Here is a 20,245-nt window from a genome sequence, read left to right on the forward strand (position 1 = left end):
GTGTGATTTGACAGATAGTAAGTGCTTGACATTTCCTTCGAATGTGGGTGGAGAAAAGAATCTCAGAGCAAGCATGGGCTCTCCTCCTAACCAGTCCCCTGCAGGCTGAGCATCACCATTTCCTCTGTGTGGAGGAGGAAAATGCTCTCTGCAGTCTGGTTGTCAGAGCCCCAGCTCCTAGATGGAGGAAGCAAGCTCAGCTTCCCCTCTCCCTCCCCAGGCCCTGGAACTTGATAGAGGAGTAGTCTAAAGTGAAGAAAAGTATTTAATTTCTTCTGTAGTTCCTGGTAGTCATCCATATGGAAGGAGAAAGGTGGGAATATGATGTACAGGTTTTTGTTTGTTGAGACAGCATCTCACTCTGTGGTCAAGGCTGGCCTGGAACTCACTGTGTAGGTAGAACTGACCTTGAACTAAAGGCAGTTCTCCTACTCTCCTCCCTAGTACTTAGAGTACAGATGTGAGCCATGACGCCCATCTCTACTCTTTACCTTTTGGTCCTGGGGTTGTAGGTTTGTGCCTGGTCATCTGTTTTTATGTCCTGACTCTTGGATTCTTCCTATTCATGCTTAGTGAGTTAATGGAGTCTTCCAATTGGCGCTGGCATTTCATTTCATTTTTCTCGATACAAAGAGTATACCTGTGCTTTCTTTTCTTGTACTGGTTCAATGAACATGTTGCTTTTGTCCATTCAGGTGGCCCTGTGGACCCTGGGACAGTTGGTAGCCAGCACTGGCTATGTGGTGGAGCCCTACAGGAAGTACCCCACTCTGCTGGAGGTGCTGCTGAATTTCCTGAAGACTGAGCAGAACCAGGGCACACGGAGAGAGGTAGACAGCATGGGTGCCTGGTCTGCAAAGACTTGACTAGGACAGTGGAGACAGGAAGTGATAGCAGTGACGTGCCCCACACTGGACTGGGCCTCCACTCTGTCTCTGCTCTGTCAGTGGAGACAATCGTTAGGGTGTGGGGTGTGGAGTAGGAGAGATGTGCTGTGAACCCTGTTGTGATCAGATGTTGGGATAAGTGCTTACCTTCTTTCCCTCCCTACCCAGGCTATCCGAGTGTTAGGGCTTCTCGGGGCTCTGGATCCCTACAAGCACAAAGTGAACATCGGCATGATTGACCAATCCCGGGACGCTTCTGCTGTCAGCCTGTCAGAATCCAAGTCAAGTCAGGATTCCTGTAAGTTGGAAACGTGAGAGACTTGTCAGGTCTGGACTCACAAAACCCTTCCTGGCCAGATTAGAAAGCGATGGGTCACATAACCGAAATGATAGATACTGAATCTCTTGACAATTTCTGGATGCTGACCCTGTAGTCCCTGAATCCAGCGAGGATGCTGTACCCGATATAGTGAAGTCCTCGTGTCTGTCCACAGTCTTTGTCGAGGCTTAACAGGCCAAGTCTCCATTACTTCTGACACCGGTGAGGGAGGTGGGAATCACCCTGACACCCCCGTTCATCTGTCGCTCTTGGTTTCTGCCTCCTTGTTGTTCCTCTGTATCCCCGGCACTCGTGGGAAGGGAGGATAGTCCTTTCCTTCTCTGTTTTCTTTGAGGGCAGTCAGTACATAGAAAAACCAGTAGCCCCATGAGTCCTGGGCCCTTTTGTTTTGGCCCCCAGTCTGACGTAGAGACCGTTGCCTTTTGACAAGAAGCCTGAGGGTTTGGGAAAGAAGACAGAGTATGAGTTTCTAGTCTCAGCCCACCGTGGTCTCCCCACTGTTGGAGCAGAATTTGAATTTCCCAAAATTAAACTATTTGTCCCCAAATCTCTGTAGGTGTGGTCATTTTGGTTTTCAGCCCTTCTCCCTTCTGGGTAAGGTGCACCTTGTTATTACATTTCGGACCTTGGGACCTTGACCATCAGGAGCAGAGGCCAGGCCAGGTGCTGTGTTCCTCAGCGCCTGCCACCCAGTCTCACCTGTCCCGCTCTTACCTACTTATTGCTATCCCTATTCCCGGGACAGAGTCCTTGCTGTTCAGAGTTCAGCATATGCCTGCTAACTCTCTGCATTCCCTGCGGGACCAGCCAGCTGTGGAACAGATGTTTGCCTAATCTAATTCCCTTTATTTTCATTCAGAGCAGTAATTATTTTTATTGATAGTTTCAGCGATGAAGTTGTGAACTGTAATGCTGAGAAGCTATGTTAAACCTGCAATTTAAAGAAAACCCATCATGTACTATTTTAGGCTTTGGTGGTTTGGGTAATAGAAAAGCCAGAATGGGTTTTGCTCCTGACGAGGAGAGCCTATTCATCGGTTCCTAATAGCCCCTGTGTTCCCTATTCACAGCAGTGTCAGAATGCAGCAAAGAGAATGTATGCATGCTAATGTCTCTGACGGGGCTTTGTTTGCTGTTAACCATGCTTAGCCTCACACAGAGTCCTGTCACCAATACTTATGACTCTCTTTGTCACCTTGTCCTAGCTGACTACAGCACCAGTGAAATGCTGGTCAACATGGGAAACCTGCCCCTGGATGAGTTCTACCCAGCTGTGTCCATGGTGGCCTTGATGCGGATCTTCCGAGATCAGTCCCTCTCTCACCATCACACCATGGTGGTCCAGGCCATCACCTTCATCTTCAAGTCTCTGGGGCTCAAATGTGTACAGTTCCTGCCCCAAGTCATGCCCACGTTCCTTAATGTCATCCGGGTCTGCGATGGGGCCATCCGGGAAGTAAGTACATTCACCTGCCCTGCTCACCTCTGCTCTGCACCACACCATGTAGATCTCTCCTGCCTCAACTTCCTGACACCACACTGCTTGCTGCTGAGAACAGTGCCTCTCCTCCCTTAGCTTCTGGCACCTGAATGTATAGCTGGCTCAACCTGTTTTCTGCTTCATCCCCACAGGATAGCTAGAAGATGAACAGCGTAGTGGGAAGGAACAGCATTGTTCTCAATAATGTTGTTCAGTTGTGGAATGGACTGCAGTCTAGATTTCTGCCTGCTTCTTCCTGACTAGATTTAAATCACACTGGGTTTTTATTGTTTGTTTGTTTTTAGGATTTATTTTTACTAATTTAAATATGTATACATGTGTTTGTCTATGAGGGAGTATGTACATGTGCCCAAAGAGGCCAGAGACATTGGATCCCCCCAGGACTGGAGTTACAGGCTTGTGAGCCTCATGGGGTTGCTGGGAATCAAGCCTAGGTTCTCTGGCAAAGGTGTGCTCTTAACCACTGTGCGGTTCCTCCAGCCCCAGCACTGCTTTAATTGAACTCAGGACCTCTGACCTGCTAGACAGTGACTCTGTCTCTGGCTATATTCCTCACCCTTTGCAACTTTTTTTTTCTGAGATAGGATCTCAGCAAATTCTCTAGACTGACTTTGAGCTCTGAGCCCCAGTAGCCTTGAATTTGGAATCCTCTTTCTTCAGCTTCCCTAGTAGCTGAGATTTCTATACTACTGGGCTCTGTGAAGGCAAGGCAGAATCACACATTTTTAGTGACAATTCTGTATAGTTGGAGTTATATAATTCTTGGGTCTAGTGGTGTGGATTTGTCCCATGAATTGGAGCATGTGATCAGTGTGGCAGACTTCTCTGCTGTAAGATTTCCCTCCTTGCTTTGTACTTAAAAATAATCTGTGAGGTCACTCTTTGGACTGTGACCATGCTTTTCCTCAGCTACCTTTCACCCAGTAGCTTTAACATTCCTTGGTAATCCTTGAGTCAGGTGCTGAGTTGGTGGACATGAACTTGTAGAGTTCTGTGGTTCCTCTGCTTTTACTGGCGAGCCTTGTTCTGAAGTTGTTCCTTTCCTCTCTCCTTTCTTGGCTCTTTATTTCCTCTCAGCTATAGAGTATGAAGAGTGGTTTCATGACGTCTGTACTCATGCATGATGTGTGTTCTAGCAGCACACTTCACTCTGGGGATTCAAGGCAGCTTGCAGTTCTTGCTAGTCCTAGAATGCCCCCTGAGGGTGTGCAGGTGGTGCGGTTCATCATCCTCCCTCTTTGACCATTACCAATTCGACATAGAGTTAAAGGTGTGCTGTAACTTTTTATAAACTGTTTCCTGACTTTATGTCTGAAGTATTGAAAGGATAGATATAGATATAGATATGTAGATCCCTATCTATCTATCTAGATATATATGAAAAAAAGAAATTAAAAAAAAAAACTTTGGGACAAGATCTCTCTGTGTTGCCCAGGCTAGTCTCCAACTCCTGGGCTCATGGGATCTTACCTACGCAAGTAGCTGTGGACTTGAGTTGTATACCACCAGGCCTGGCTTACAGTTTGCTTTTGTGCATTGTTCCTATAATTGTCAGCCTCATTAAATTCTTACTAACTCTGTTAACTACAAATGCTCCCAGATTTTCATTCTAGATAATTACGTACTCTAAAAAAAGAAAGGAGTTCTGATAGTGTTCATTTTAAACTATAAATCATTACTTACTTTTTTGGCTGCGTTGCTGGGCTGCCACTGCAGTGCTGTTTCAGTGGAAGAAGAGTGCAGGTCTTTAATCTTGTTTCGGATTTTCATGCTGACTTTAGCTGCTGTCATGTTCTCACTACTTGTTACACCTGTAGTATGTACTGTAGGGTTTGGGCTAACGCTTTTTAAAGTTTTAAAATATTCCTTATAGTCTTAAATTACTGTATTCAGTTATGAATTTTTGCATGAAATAGAATTGATCTGTAGTTTTTGGAAACTGTAAGCTCAAGATTGATTTAGCTTTCTTCTCAAAGAAACAATGCCAAATGCAAATTCTCAGTTAGGAGACATCTTGGTTTGCCGAGTCTGCCCCCAACCTAGTTCTGCATAGGCTTTGCACCTTTAGGAAACTCTCAGACAAGATTTACATGTTTCAGAGGGAAGGTATGAGACAAAAGGTGGCAGTCACAAAAGGCAGAGTAAAGCTAGGTGCTGACACTCCAGAACCAAACCAGCTGCAGCTCTGTAGGAACTCTCCCTAGAGAGCTGCATTGGCAGACCTGTGTCTAGCCTACTTTACTCAACATAATACCCCTAGGGGCCATTCATGCTGTAATATATATTAGTAATTTGCTACCTCCTTGCTGAATAACAATGAATTCTCGTTAATGTTCAAAAATCAGTCCTTTCTATGTTCTGATATGACGGTCTCTTCTATCACCCTTGAGTTGTTCTGAACAACTCAAGTGTTTTATTTGCACACTTAGAAGGCTTTAAATTTCTCTTTTTGGTATCGATTTCTAAGTTAATTGCATGGGGTTGTCCTTCTTCCATGTTTGCTGAAGTTGCCTGAATGGTTTCTTTGCTTCATTGCTTCATTGATGTCTACAGATGATTTCCTGTGTGCTTGTGCTCACTCCTGTTACCACAAGGTTTTATACACATCATTAGACTGTTCAGATTGTGTGTTTGTATGTGTGTGTGCATGTTCATATGTGTGTTAGTGTTATGCCCAGATTGCGGGGACCCCCAAAAGACCACCATGGAGACCGGATCCCATATTTAAAAGAAGCAAAGAGCCTTTATTTTCAAGCTCAGAGCTTGGACTCTGTTCCATACAGCCCTGAGAGCACAGAGCCCAGGCAGGGTGGGGGTTTTTTATCGAAGCAGAGGTTGGGTTGAGGGAATTTCCAGGGTTCAGGACCCTGATTGGCTGACATTTGTCTATGATTATAGGGAATGTTTGGAATGTCAGGCGTTTCCTCTTGGATGCAGGCCCTGCTGGGTGGGGTCAGCTTATGGCTTTTCCTGGGTCCAGGTGTTGCCTGTCAGAACCTGTGTCTGGACCTCTAAGCCTGTCATGGCAGCTGTGTGGTCAAGCTGTTTTTGGGACTCCCTCCCCCACCCACACACACATTGGCATGTTTGTGGGCACACGTGTGTGAGATGCATGTTCATGTGTGGGCACTTGTGTGGAGGCCATAGGTTGCTATCAGGTATCTTTCCCTCTCTATTTTATATGTTGAGGCAGGATCTCTAACTTAAGTGCAGAGCTCACTGATGTAGCTTGCTGTGGGATCTCCTCTGCCTCCCAAGCACTAGATTGCAGTTGCCCCGCCATACTTGCTGCACTTCATGGATGCTGGTGTTCTAAAATCCAGACCTTGTGCGAGCACTTTAGCCCACTTAGCCATCTCCCCAGTCCTGTGTTCTTGTTAAGTTTTTGTTTGCTAAATCTATCCGATGGGAACAAAGTAGAGGTCCAATTTCCTTGTTTAGTGTGTGTTCTTGGTGTTGTATTACTTTCCTGGGGTGTCTCTTTCTGTTTATCTGAGAGAGGGACAGCAGACCAATGCAAGAGTTCCCTCCAAGTCCAGCAGGTAAAGCAGTGGAGAAGCAATAGGTGACTTAGGCAGCTGTACCATCAAAGACCCCTGTGTAGTCACAACTCAGGCAGTCTCCCTGTCTCAGGTTCTCTGAGCTTCTTGATTCTTATGAGCATCTTGTGAGTCCCAGGAGTCTCCCTCCAGGAGGGAGAGTTTCAATCCAGAGGAAACAATGTGCAACAATTCATTTTTCATACTTTCATCAGTTCTCATATTTATTTATTTTTACAATTGTCTTTATTTTTAGTTGAGTATATAGGCGTGTGTCTGTGGGTATGCCCATGTGAATGAGTGCAGGTACCCAAGGAAACTAGAAAAGGGCATTGGATCCCCTGGAGCTGGAGTTACAGGTAGCTGTGAACCAGATGATGTGATTGCTAGGAACTGAACATGGGTCCTCTGTGAGAGCAATATCTGTTCTCAACCCATGAGCCATCTCTCCAGCCCATGTTAAATATTTTTAAGATTATGGGTTTGTTTGTTTTGGTTGTTTGGTTGTTTTTGTTTGTTTGTTTGTTTTTTTTTTTTTTTTTTGAGGGGTGGTGGTGGGGAGACAAGGTTTCTCTGTGTAACAGCCCTGGCTGTCCTGGAACGTGCTTTGTAGACCAGGCCGACCTCGAACTCACAGAGATCCCCCTGCCTTGCCTTCCAAATGCTGGGATTAAAGGCATGCGCCACCACTGCCTGACTAAGGTCATGTTTTTAAGAACATGCAAATATGTCTTCCTAGTAAATTGAATCTTTCGTCATTATGCAGTGACCCTAAAGGGTCTTGAGTCCTACCCTCAAGTTTCTTCTGCCTGGTGACGTAGCTGTCCTCCTGAGGTGGGTGTGTCTTTTTCTGCCCTTTTACTGTCAGCCATCTTCTGACTTTGGCTTTTGCCTAGTCCCTGGAGGGTATAATATTAGGCTAACTTCCTAGTCAAACTTGAAAATCTGGGGTGTTTTTCATTGTTAGTGTTTTGTTTTGGTAGGATAGGTCTTTGTATGTAAGCCCAGAGTGGCTCCCAGCTCTCCATCATCCTGCTTCAGGTTTCCAAAGGACTGGGATTACAGGAAAAGCTGCCCTTGAGTCACTGGGTCCAGTCCAGCTGCTGTCATTATGGTTCTGTTGGAGTTGGGGTTACTTTTGCCTTTAGTACTTTCTTGTCCTATAGAGGGCTGCTTGCTTGATTTGTCAGACTTTTGTTTTTATATTATCTTTTCCATTTTACTATCAGTTACTGTTCTTGTGTTTGTTTGCTTGCTTGTTTTCAAGGCAGGGTTTCTCCCTGGCTATCCTGAAACTCTGTAGACCAGTCTGGCCTTGAACTCAGATATTTGCCTGCCTCTGCCTCCTGAGTGCTGGGATTAGAGGCGTGCACCACCATCCTTGCTTGTGTTTCATATTCCTACTTTGATTTCTGTAAGCATCCTGAACAGACTTACACTGTCAGTGTGATGAGGCTATTTTCTCTAAATCCTTGATTGACCCAATTCATTGTTCTTTGTCTCTCTGGTCCCTTGTGATGGCCCCTATCTGGGTGTTTTGTGGCCTTACATCTTCATTTAGACACTCCCTAAAGCAGTATTGGAACATCTGCTCTGAAGGAGCGGAGAGGAGCAATCGTGCTTTGGTTCCCAGGCCACCCATGTAGTTAGCCCATTTGGGAGTAGGCCTGAGATGATCCGCTCTTTCAGGAGAGTTTTCCACCTAGACCTCATGTTAAAACCGACAGTTTCTTTGTCCGCTTTTGCCAGTAGAAGGAGCTTTTCTTTTGTTTCATTGGAATTCACTGTTTCTCTTAAGATGTATCCCATTAAAGTTTTGAATTCTGATTTTTTTTTTAAATGTATTAATTTCCAGTTTTCACAGTGGGAGGATTCAGAGATTTAGTCTACATGTGTTTCAGGAACAAAGTCATACACACACACACACACACACACACACACACACACACACACACACATCCCTATATTTGCAGGGGCAGAGGAGGTGTGCATGTCCCACAGCACGTATGTGGAGAGCAGAGGACAGCGTGCAGGGGCCATTGCTTCTCTCTGTCCTCCCTGTGAATCCCAGGGATTCAGTTCAATTCCTCAGGTGTGGCAGCAAATGCCTTTACCCTCAGAGCCATCTCACTGACCAAAACCTTTATATTCTTTCCTATTAATGTTCAAGGGTGTTGTTATTTTTTATTTTTAATTACATGCATGTATGTGTGTGTCTGTGTGGGTATGTACACATGAGTGCAGGTTCAGAGTTCAGAAGAGGATGTTGGATGCCCTGGAACTGGGGTTGCAGGCAGCCATGAGCTGCCCAGTGCAGGTGCTGAGAACCAAACTTGGGCCCTCTTTTTGAGCAGTCCCTGCTCTTCACCACTTAGCAAGCCAGCCTCAGCCCAGTGTTCAGGGTTTAAAACAAAGATAAAGCCTTGAAGGTGTTGCAAGAATCTTTCTGGAATAAGTGCTGTGACACCAGTGAGTGTGGAAGAGAGGAGATGTCACCAGTGGATCGAAGCCAGGACAGCTCCGGAAAGGCTTCTTCTGTCTCAGGTCCACTTTGTATTCTCATTTTGTACTCTAAAACTCCAGAGTAGGGGCAGGCAAGCGAACAAGATTCTATAGAGCTTATTTGGCAGTCAGCAGGTTGTTAAGGGCAACCACCAATTGTTTCAGCTGTTTCTCTAGGTCATTCTGTCTCAGGGAGCAAGTGAACTCCTGCTCGGCAAGTAGGCAGTATGAGCAGTGCTTTAAGTAAACCACTAAATAAACCAATAACTAATTGTCTTTTCTCTTATTTCTACTTCAAAAGAATCTAAGGGAGAAGAAAAGGTGGTGGGCCCCGAGGCTTTCCTTGTGTATGAGGCACTTGCACCCCTGCTTTTACATGGCCACCCCTTAAGCATTAGCTATCAAGCTTCCCTCCCTGGGCATGACCAGGAACCACAAGGCTCATTGCCTCTTTCTGCCTAGTGTTTTCCTGACCCCCTGCTTCCTCAGTACCCTGCTTTGCCTCTGGCTTAGGTTTTTCTATCTTCTTTCAGGTTCTTATAACAAATTTAGCTGATGTGCCATTTTATCTGGAGTTTCCTGTCCCTTGATCTTTTTCATGAAAGTGCCAGCAATGATTCTGTGAGGGACATGCTGAGATAGGCAGGCTTGCTCTGCTGAGTTACCCTGAGCCATGTGGTGCTGGGGTTTGAACACTTTAGCAGCTGTGGGGTCCCTACTAGGAACTAATGCAAGGCTGTCTATGGACCTGATTCTGTGTGTCTTGTCCTCACTTCTGTAGGCAGTGAGCTCTAAGAATGCATAACTTAATATTTTATTTGCTGTGATAGGATCTTGTTAAATTGTACAGAGTACCCTTGAACTCACTATGTAGCCCAGGCTGGCCTGGAACTGTTGATCTACCCACTTCAGCCTCCTGAGTACTGTGAGCACAGGCATGCTGTTGTCACTGTTGAAAGCAATAAATACTATTTTACTCACCCCCAACTGACCCAAGCTTCCAAATGATAAAAAGAATAAAATACATGTTTCTTTCCAGCCTTATTACTGGAGAGGAACAGACAGAGAGGGCTGTAAAGTCCTGCAAGTCATGGGGCTCCCTTACCTGAGCCTTGCTTGGTCCCTGGTTTACTTAGTGGTGGCAGCTCTTCTGACAGTTTTAGGATGCCACCTGCTGGGTTTGGTGGCTCACACCTGTGATCCATCCCAGTATGTCAGTCTAAAGCAAAGGCCAGCCTGGGCTACAGAGTAAGCCCTGTCTCAGAACTCAAAAAAAAACAGCAACCAAAAATAATAACTAAAAATGATACTACCCTAAATAGAATCTCCTCACTCCTATCCAGTCCCTCTCCAAGTTTGCTCCTCATTTTGGCTCACAATTTCTTTGAGATATCTTAAGACCTAATTGAGAGCTGGATGTAGTAATGGCATGTCCAAAATTCAGCACTTGAGAAGTAGAGGCAGGAAGATCAGAAGGTCAGGGACACCTGGCAATGGTGGTACTTCATTCCTTTAATCCAGCCCTTGGGAGGCAGAGGCAGGTGGATCTCTGTGAGTTCTAGGCCAGCCTGGTCTACAGAGTTGAATTCCAGGACAGCAGGCTCTTATACAGAGAAACCCTGTCTTGACAAAACAAACAAACAAACAAAAGATGATCAGGGGAACTTTAGCTATAGCAAGATCAAGGCCAATCTGGGCTACATGAGACACTGTCTCAAAAAAAAAGTAATTGATTTATTACTAATAAATTGATTATAATATCCACAATGAAGAGTTTATATTTATTTATTGAGACACATTGCTGCAGGCTTTAAGTCTCCTGAAACATGCTTCAGTGGATGGGATGCTGTGCACAACCCCAGAGTTGCCTTTGCTCATTACTGGGCAGGCCTGGGAGTTCTGATCCTTCAGGTGCCAACCTGTTATCTCTTGTCTCTTTCAGTTTCTGTTCCAGCAGTTGGGGATGCTGGTGTCCTTTGTGAAGAGTCACATCCGCCCTTACATGGACGAGATAGTCACCCTCATGAGAGTGAGTAGAAGTTACTGTTCACGGGGACCATTTTTTTCCATCCCAGAATTCTCAAGTAAATTAAAAAAAAAAAAAAAAAGAAGTTACTGTTCATCTGCATTTGGGTCAAGGGATGCCCAGAAATGAGTTTAAATTACGTGGCTATTTCCTTCCCAGATCACTGTAGAGCTGTTACACTGACTACAGGGAATAGGCTCTACAGTGAGTGTATTAGTCACTGGGGATTGATGGTGAGGCTCCCGGCTCCCAAGTACAAGAATAGAAGTATGAAGTCGGAAGAGAAACCCTGAAATAATGACTCTGCCGAAGACATTCTTGAGTTATTTGACCACACACAGCAAAGTAGCTTCACTTCAATATTGCAATGGTACTTTCTTATTCCCACAAAAGCCCCTCTTCCTACTACCCATAAACCCACAGCTCAGGTGGGTTGGGAATTGTTTTTTCCTAGGCCTCTGAAGTACCTGTCAGGTGCTGAGTAACTAGGTGAAACTTTGCCCTGCAACCTCCACAGACATAAATGTCATCTGACTTCAGTGGCACCCAAGGAGGGGCTGGGGTCTAGCATTTCATAGCATACGTTAAGCAAGTGCTAGAAGATACCCTGATAATAGAAACTGTTTTCTACTGTCCTGTGCGATTTAAGTGATTGTATGGGGAGAGATGCTGTGTAGTTAGCTTGGTGGAAGCAGCAGGGCCAATATCAAAATGGCTCACCTCCTCAGAGGAACTTCCCAGTGCCTGGGTTCAGAACTGAGCAGCCCCTACATGTATAAATCATTAAAAGCTACTGTGTTCCCATTTTCTATCATGGAAGAGTTAGGCCAAATGCTTAACTGCCCAGTAGATGGCCTTGGGGAAGGGAAGGCAGGAAGGAATCAGTGTGCTCAGGGTAGGAAAGCTAAAGGACTCTGCATCACCCCCACCTCCCTCAAAGAAGTATGACCAATGCACAGGGATTCAAGGAGGGCCTCGCCCATGGAATGCAGCTTTAGATCCGTCCCAGCGGAGAAGACGGAGCAGGTGTTCTTCCTTTGGCTGTTGATCCTGGACATTTTAATGAGCTCCCTCGAGTCCAAGAAGAGAACAGTGTAAGCAGTGATTCTAGCCCACATCCCTAGGCAGACTGCTGACATCTGAGTAAAGACACCTCTGTAAAGAGCCTGTGGTGATAGGTTGAGAAACTCGGCTTTCTCTGAAGACAGCAAGCGCAGTCCAAGTAAATGAACATAAGACGAGCCAGGGCCCACAGACCGCAGTGTCATCGCTGAGAGAAACCGGGCTTTCCAGCAGACAGCAAGTTTAGGCAGCATTTTCTAGTGCCGTTTCCCCTTGTTCTTCCTGACTGCCCATGTGCATTGTTCCAGAGGCTTTAAAGAAAGCTGTAGGTCCGTCTTTGAAGGGACTTGAGATGACAGTTTTTCATGGAGTTGGAGGCTTGAGCCAGTTTGCCTTGCAGTTAGTTCTAAGGCAGAATCTGGAGCTATTGGCCGGGTTTTCATATCAGTAACTTCTATGGATTGTTATTGCATGGATGTGGAAGTACCTACTTTGTTGCAGTGTCTGGTGGACAGATAGTAGGGAACAGGTGTCAGATCTTGCCCAGCCAAGTATAAATCCTGAAAGGGCAGAAATCTTGGTACCACTGGAGTTCTCCTCTGATAGAGGTAAGAGTAACATGGACCCACACTTCAGAGTTCTTGGAGTGACTCAGATGTAAACATGTTTGTTTGTAAACAGTCTGATGACTAGAGTATTCCAGATGTTCTGGTAGGTTCCAGGGATCAGAGAAGAACTAGTGAAGTCTCTAATTAGCATCTTAGCATCTTACTGGGAAGGAACAACAGGGGGTCCAAGAGGGTGAGTGCAGAAAAGGAGGAGTGAGAAAGTGACAGAGAGAGGGCGCACTGAGCACACACTGGGCTTCTAGTCCAAGGACTTCAGGAACACAGCATGGAGGAGGGGGCACTCAGCACCTGGGAAGTGCAGTATCATCTGTCCCCACAGGGGCGTGCAGTGAGAGGAAGATGGGAAGACATCATCTGGGCATCTGCTCATTATGTTTTGCCCTTTTTAGCCACCTCATTTCTAGGTTCACTTTTCAGCAAATGAGCGCCTGAGTCTCCCCTCTGTCTCCCCTCTGTAGGAATTCTGGGTCATGAACACCTCAATCCAGAGCACAATCATTCTTCTCATTGAGCAAATTGTGGTGGCTCTTGGCGGTGAATTTAAGCTCTACCTGCCCCAGCTCATCCCGCACATGCTGCGTGTCTTCATGCATGACAACAGCCAAGGCCGCATTGTCTCCATTAAGGTGAGCAAGGTTCCCAGCCTCCTCAGAGTCCATGGATGGTAACTGGGCTGTGGGACCCTGTTCTGGGTGACATGCTGATATGTGCCCAGCTAGACCAAATTCCAGGTACAAGGACACCTAGCACTGGCAGTGTCTTTCCGGAACATTTACAGTCCTCTCTTTTTAACTTCTATTTTGTCTCCTTTGGTGGGTTGCTCTTAGTAAGGTTCATTGTAAGGCAGCTGGATTATGGTTTAGCACCTGATATATATCAGCTGAACAGAGCAGAGAGAGCATGGAGCATGTCCTCATCAACCAAGGGGAAGAGGCACCAAAACAGAGTGCAGGCCATAGCCGTTTGGCAGGGGCTCTTCAGAATCCCCACAGAGCTTTGAACTTTCCATATACTGCCCCAGCCGTGTCCCGGGCTACTCGATGCCTTTCTGTATTTCTTTACCACCACGCTCTTGCTCACTTTGCAGCTGTTGGCGGCGATCCAGCTGTTTGGTGCCAACCTGGATGATTACCTGCATTTGTTGTTGCCTCCAATTGTGAAGTTGTTCGATGCCCCTGAAGTCCCTCTGCCATCGAGGAAGTAAGCAGGCCATCTTGGTGGCTTTCATTTCTGCCCCATCCTTAGTTCAGACATCTCCCAGATTGTGGAGATCTTGATGCTGCCCTCCTGGTGTGGAATAGTTTGGATTCAGAGCACCCACAGGACCTCACAGCCATCCCTTGCCACACCCTCAGTGCTGTGGTTAAGGCAGCCTTCAGCTTGCACTTATTGCAGGGCGGCATTGGAGACAGTGGACCGCCTGACCGAGTCCCTAGATTTCACCGACTATGCCTCCCGCATCATTCACCCTATCGTTCGAACGCTGGACCAGAGCCCAGAGCTGCGTTCCACAGCCATGGATACACTGTCCTCACTTGTCTTTCAACTGGGGAAGAAGGTAAGATGGGACTCCTGAACGACCCATGTTATTGTGCCTTGTTTGTGAAGAAAAACTTGGGAACTCTCCAGTTGTTAGGACATAGGTCAGTGTGTGGGTCTTGGCCACTCTTGAAGAAGACGAAGCGATTTCACTTTGTATTCTTCTCCTTCGTTTGTTCGGCCAGTTTGAATTGAAGCATCTGTGTAGGCTAAGTGTATTGTAGAGATTGCAGAGATTAGCTGGGGATGGAGTGCTTCCTGAGCTAGTGCATGGAGGCCTGGGGTTTGTCCCCAGTACTGCATAAAACTCGCTGGCACCTACATTGTGGGGAAGCAGAGTGAGTCACACTCCCCCTCCTCCTGCCTCCCCTACCGACCTGAGTGTGCTGGGTAAAAGTGGGGAGAAATGCCATTCATTCAGGGGAGCTAGGAAAGACTTTTCTAATGAGCTGTAGTTTAAACAGAGACCTGACTCCAGTCACCCCAGCTCCAGAGAGTTACCTGGAGACGGGAACACCAAGTACACAGGGTGAGGTGGGCAGCTGGAGACAGGAGCACACAGGGTGAGGTGGGATAAGCGCCATCAGCATCCATATGCTGGAAGCTTGTTGGGAATCTCAGGCCAAATTTGTAGATTCAGGAACTTGGGCTGCGTCATCAGCCTCCGGGTGCCAGGGCCCACCAATGTGTACAAGTTACTGTGAGGACTTTTATGCTGAGCAAGACTAGAAGGCTTGGGAGATTTTGATTACAGGAAAATAGAATTGATAATATTTTAAAATGATTGTCAGTGATATGTGGAGAAATAGACTATAGAGCAAGAGACCTGGACACTGAGGAAATGGCAGGCAGTGGGGACTTGGCCTGGCATTACCACTGTGGAGGGAGAAGGGCTCTGGCGTTGAGCCAGCCAAGCACGGGAAAGTAGCTCGCTCCACTCTCTGTTCTCCAGAGTAATGGCTTCTGCTGTCTTCCTCCTTCCTGTCGTAGTACCAAATCTTCATTCCAATGGTGAACAAAGTCCTGGTGCGGCACCGGATCAATCACCAGCGCTACGACGTGCTCATTTGCAGAATCGTCAAGGTGAGTGGGCGCCCTTCTGCTCTGAGCTCCCAAGAGTCTTTCCTTCTTGGCATTCTGGTCACAGCAAAGGGCAAGCCGAGGCTAGCCTTTTAGCCTTGGCTAGGACTGGCAGGCGTGTCTGGAGAAGGTGGGTTTTTATGTGTGTGTGTTTTTTGTTTTTTTGTTTTTGTTTTTGTTTTTTCAGAACTGTAGGCTTTGTGGTCTTTCTGGCTTCTGCCTCTGTGACCTTTTCAGTTGGCCATACACAGCACAGAACCTATGAGCCTATCCCCAGACTAGTTAGATTTCATTTGTGGACACTGAAGTTTGAGTTTCTCACATTCTTCCATGTATTAAGAAGGATTAATTTTTTTTCTTAGCCATTTGAGAGTGCAGGGGATGGAGGAATTATCCTTCTCTTGGGCTGTATGAAAACAGGTAGCAAGCTGTGCACTGTGTGCCCTCAGCACTTGCTCACAGTTTGCCTTCGCCTGCCTTTGTGACTGCCCTGTGAAGGCTTCTCGGTGACCCACCCCAGTGGGTAGCTCAGCCAGCTGTTGTTATTTTGTGCATACATGCAATGTGTCCTGCTTGTTGAAATCCTGGCTTTTCCAGGGAGGAAGTTGCCTAGGTCCGTGAATGTTTCAGAACCTGGGAGCATCTGGTAAGGGTGGGGTGTTTCAGCGCATCTCTGTTGCAGGGGTACACACTTGCTGATGAGGAGGAGGACCCTTTGATTTACCAGCACCGAATGCTAAGGAGTGGCCAAGGCGATGCACTGGCCAGTGGACCAGTTGAAACGGGACCCATGAAGAAGCTGCACGTCAGCACCATCAACCTCCAAAAGGCAGGTCCATTTTGTTTCCAGGGAGCCTGGGAAGCAGAGCTGTTTTCCTCTCTTGCTCAAAACTTTCATCTCTTGCTACTTTGAATTTAAACCAACCAATGAGCTTTTGTTTAAAAAAAAAACTCAGCATTGCCGGGTGGTGGTGGTGGTGGCGGTGGCGGCGGCAGCGGCGGTGCACGGCTTTAATCCCAGCGCTAGGGAGGCAGAGCCAGGCGGATCTCTGTGAGTTTGAGGCTAGCCTGGGCTACCAAGTGAGTTCCAGGAAAGGCGCAAAGCTACACAGAGAAACCTTGTCTCGAAAAAACAAACAAACAAACAAAAACTCAGCATCATGAACTTAGGTTGTTGTGTGTTTTTACATTTGTTTGTTTCTTTGCTTTGATTTTTTTTTTGTGCACCAAAAAGCGTGCACTACCATTTAAAATAATTTTTATTTATTTATTTATTTTTTTTGAGCTGAGGATCGAACCCGGGCCTTGCGCTTGCTAGGCAAGCGCTCTACCACTGAGCTAAATCCCCAACCCCTAAAATAAATTTTAAAGCATTAAAAAAATAATTGGCTGGGCGGCCGTGGCACATGCCTTTAATCTCAGCACTCGGGAGGCAGAGCCAGGAGGATCTCTGTGAGTTCGAGGCCAGCCTGGGCTACCAAATGAGTTCCAGAAAAGGTGCAAAGCTACACAGAGAAACCCTGTCTTAAAAACCCAAAGAAAAAAAAAGAAAAGAAACAGAAACAGAAGTACCAGGCATGGTAGTGCACCCTGTCGTCCTGTCCCACAGGGGACTGAGGCAGTGGGACAGTGAGGGGTGTTTTTGTTTTGTTTTGTTTTGTTTTTCTGAGACAGCGCTTCTCTGTGTAGCCCTGACTCTCCTAGAACTCACTCTGTAGACCAGGCTGGCCTCTGCCTCCTGAATGCTGAGATTAAAGGTGTGTGCCACCACCACCCGGCTATAAAAATTTTTTTCTTTTTCTTTTTCTTTTTTTTTTTTTTTTTTTTTAATTATTTGCTTATTTTATGTGTAGTGGTGTTTAGCCTGCATGTGTGTGTCTTTGTAAGGGTGTCAGATCCTCTGGAACTGGAGTGACAGACAGTTGTGAGCTGCCATCTAAGTGCTGGGAATTGAACCCGGGTCCTATGGAAGAGCAGCTAGTGCTCTTAACCACTGAGCCACCTCACCAGCCCCTATAAAGTTTTTTTAATGTAGGAAATTAAGTATCTTTTGTGTTTCCTTAGAACTAGGACCAGCCTTTTGTTGCAAACGGTGTTCCCAGGAGAACAAAGCTGGCATCTTGTTTCTCTTCCTGCTGCTGTGATAGACTCCAGCAAAAGCAGCCTAAGGAGACTGGTGTGCTTGCTCCATAGTCCCAGAGAGGCAGTTCATAATGGCAGGGAGCGGGGAGCAGGGAGCAGGCTGGTCACATTGCATCCTCACTCAGGAAACAGACAGAGCAGGAAGTGAGGCTAGGCTATAAACCCGCAAGGCCTTCCCCCAGGGACTCATTTCCACTTATAGGTTCTGTAACCTTCCTAAACAGCACCACCAGCTGGGGAGCCAGGTGTTCAAACACATGAACCTGTTGGGGACATTACATGTTTAAACCGCAGCAGCTGGTAAGCCCCTAATTAGCCATAAAACTGATGTGAGCTGCTTAAAGCAGTGTTTTTCCACTCTTTTCCCTCTCATTGGGCTTACTAGTTTCCAGGGATCTTATTAAAATGTTTACTCTGATGTGGGGTGTCTGAGGTCAGGCCTGATACTGTATTTCTAACAAGCTCTCAGGTACATGTGTGATACTTCCAGCCCATGGACCACACTTTGAATATCTGACTTCGAGAACTTTGCTACTGAGTACTAAATTGTCTCTGCTGACCACAGCCTGAGATATGGCCAGCTTTCTGCCATGTGTGCCATCCTGTATTTTCCTAAAAGCAAGCTGTTTCAGCGCTTCTCTGGGGAACCCGAGCGGAATAACCACAGTTACTTCACCAGCTTCAAACACACCAGGCTGCTGAGTCTTGCGTCACTCTTCAGCGCCTCTGGAGGCTCTAAGCAGCCCCCCCCCCACCACCACCAGTCAGATTTCAGCCTGGTGCTTTTCTTTGCTTATTAGCAGCTCATTCTCAGCCACTGAGAGAGGTAAAAAAAAAAACCAGGCAGGCCTGAGGCTTCAGGGATCCTTTTTCTTTTGGCCAAGCTTATAAAAATTTGAACACAGACCTGGGGGGTTGCACTTACACCCAGCATTAAACAGTAAAAGTTTATTAGTGACTTTACTCCCCCACAGACAGCTAAGAAATACTTGCTGGTTTAAAATGGAAGGGGTCAGATACCCATGGGTTAGGGAGGAATGCTACCTTTCCTCTGGGGGTTTCCTAATTGCTACTTCAAGGGAGGACCAAGATCAGGAGTCACAGAGCATTGTCACATGATTATTGGGGCTCCCTGGCAATACCTCAGAAAGGGAAAAACAGGCAAAGAGATCAGAAGTATATCTGCACTGGAATGTCTCTGTTCTCCATAGGTTCACAGCATCTCTCCAGGCAGCCACCCCTGCTCTGGAACTCTGCTCTGCCTTGCGAATGTCTCCTCATGGTCTAGGTTATTTCTACAAGCTTTTCTGTCCACTCAGGTTGTTTTTAAGAAATTATTTCTTGTGTGTGTATATGCTTATGAGTATGTGCTTGAGCATTGGGTATCCATAAACACCAGAAAAGGATCAGCTTCCCTGGAGCTAGAGTTAGAGGTTGTGAGCTGTCTGATGTGAGTGTTGGGAACCAAACTCAGGTCCTCTACAAGAGCAGTATATGCTCTTAACCATGGAGCCAGCTCTCTAGCCCCTCTACCCAGGACTTAGAAAATAAACTTCAACAGTTAGACCCTGCTCCCCGCTCCCCGCTCCCTGCTCCCCGCTCCCTGCCATTGTGAACTGCCTCTCTGGGACTATGGAGCAAGCACACAGTCTCCTTAGGCTGGAGTCTACCACAGCAGCAGGAAGAGAAACAAGAAAAGATTAAGTTCAAAAACCCTAAGCAAAATCCTCCATTGAATCCATTTTGTTGAGAGTAAAAATATGCTTTCATATATTATGTAATCACAATGAGGGGTTAGTGTATTTATCACATTTTTTAAAGCTTCTTCTATTTTTCTGTGGTGCTGGGAATCAAATCCTCTATTTTTTAAATGATTTTATTTATTTTTTATTTGGTGTACATTGATTGGCGTTGTGCCTGCATGTATGTCTGTGTGAGGGTGTTGGATCCCATGGAACTTGAGTTACAGACAGTTGTGAGCTGCCATGTAGGTGCTGGAAATTGAACCCAGGTCCTCTAGAAGAGCCACTAGTGCTATTAACTGCTCTGAGCCATCTCTCCAGCCCCAAACCCTCGTATTTTTGAGATGTGGCAGTGCGTGCATATAATCCCAGCACTTGGAAGGTGGAGTAGGGGCATATGAGTTCAAGAACCTGTCAGCCAGCTAAGGTCCATGTTGGTGATAGCAGCCACTTTCTGCTCATCAGCTGAGCTAGGCCGTCTGGATATAGTTAGATGAGAAGCCTGAGACTCAGTGTTATAGCTGTGAGTGGCCGGGTCAGGATTCCAAGTAGGTTTTGGACTTCAGAGGACAACACTCACGTATTGCACTAGTGTGACAAGCACTGGTGTAACAAGCAGTGTTAAAGTCCATTTACACTCATTAGTAAATTCTTAAGATGCTCAGTGAAGTGGAAGCTGGCATGTTTACTTTATAAATAAAGAGACAGACACAGAGTATTAAGTAGTTGCCAAAGATCAGAGAGCCAAAAGTTACATAACTGAGACTTGAATTTAAGCCTTTGAGTTCCTGGGTGTGGTTTTGGCCACTACACCAGACTCCTCCAGAGTCTAATGGTCCACTAACTAACCTAAGCTGCCCCAGGAGTACTTTGTGGTGACAGGGATGGAATGTAGAGCCTCACACATGAGCTTCTCAACCACTGACCTACACCTCAGCTCTGCAGAGCCCACTTGCTGCCTGGAGAGGTCGGTGCTTTGAGGAAAGCCTCCTAGTCACCTGTTGTGGCCTCACTCACATTTGACCGTTTTCCTTCTGTCTGTGCGAGACTCTTCTCTGTCAGATGAGTTGTGCAGAATGCCCAGCTCACTTCTGCACTGTGAGCAGCTGTTAGGTTTCATTGAAGGCACTCTGGATGTCACAGACTTGTTCATGCTGGTTCTACAGAGCGAGTCCAGCACCAGCAGGTGGCAAATGGGCCTTTTCTACACTGTGCTGTGTTCAGAGGCTACCACCTTGCTTTATGTGTTTTAATTA

The 20,245-nt window shown here is 46.4% G+C and overlaps 1 protein-coding gene across 1 annotated transcript in view; it reads left to right on the plus strand.

Moving 5' to 3' along the window:
- The window catches only part of Mtor (mechanistic target of rapamycin kinase), a 115,000-nt gene that overhangs the window by 23,097 nt on the left and 71,658 nt on the right, over positions 1–20,245 (plus strand). The window contains exons 17-25 of the mRNA XM_036179965.1: positions 696–830; positions 1,056–1,185; positions 2,433–2,683; positions 10,712–10,798; positions 12,945–13,112; positions 13,574–13,686; positions 13,882–14,044; positions 15,016–15,108; positions 15,788–15,934. Of these exons, the coding sequence (XP_036035858.1) occupies positions 696–830; positions 1,056–1,185; positions 2,433–2,683; positions 10,712–10,798; positions 12,945–13,112; positions 13,574–13,686; positions 13,882–14,044; positions 15,016–15,108; positions 15,788–15,934 (1,287 nt within the window). The remainder of the gene's footprint in view (positions 1–695; positions 831–1,055; positions 1,186–2,432; positions 2,684–10,711; positions 10,799–12,944; positions 13,113–13,573; positions 13,687–13,881; positions 14,045–15,015; positions 15,109–15,787; positions 15,935–20,245) is intronic.

The sequence above is a fragment of the Onychomys torridus genome, chromosome 2 (assembly GCF_903995425.1).
Source record: "Onychomys torridus chromosome 2, mOncTor1.1, whole genome shotgun sequence".
NCBI lineage: Eukaryota > Metazoa > Chordata > Mammalia > Rodentia > Cricetidae > Onychomys > Onychomys torridus.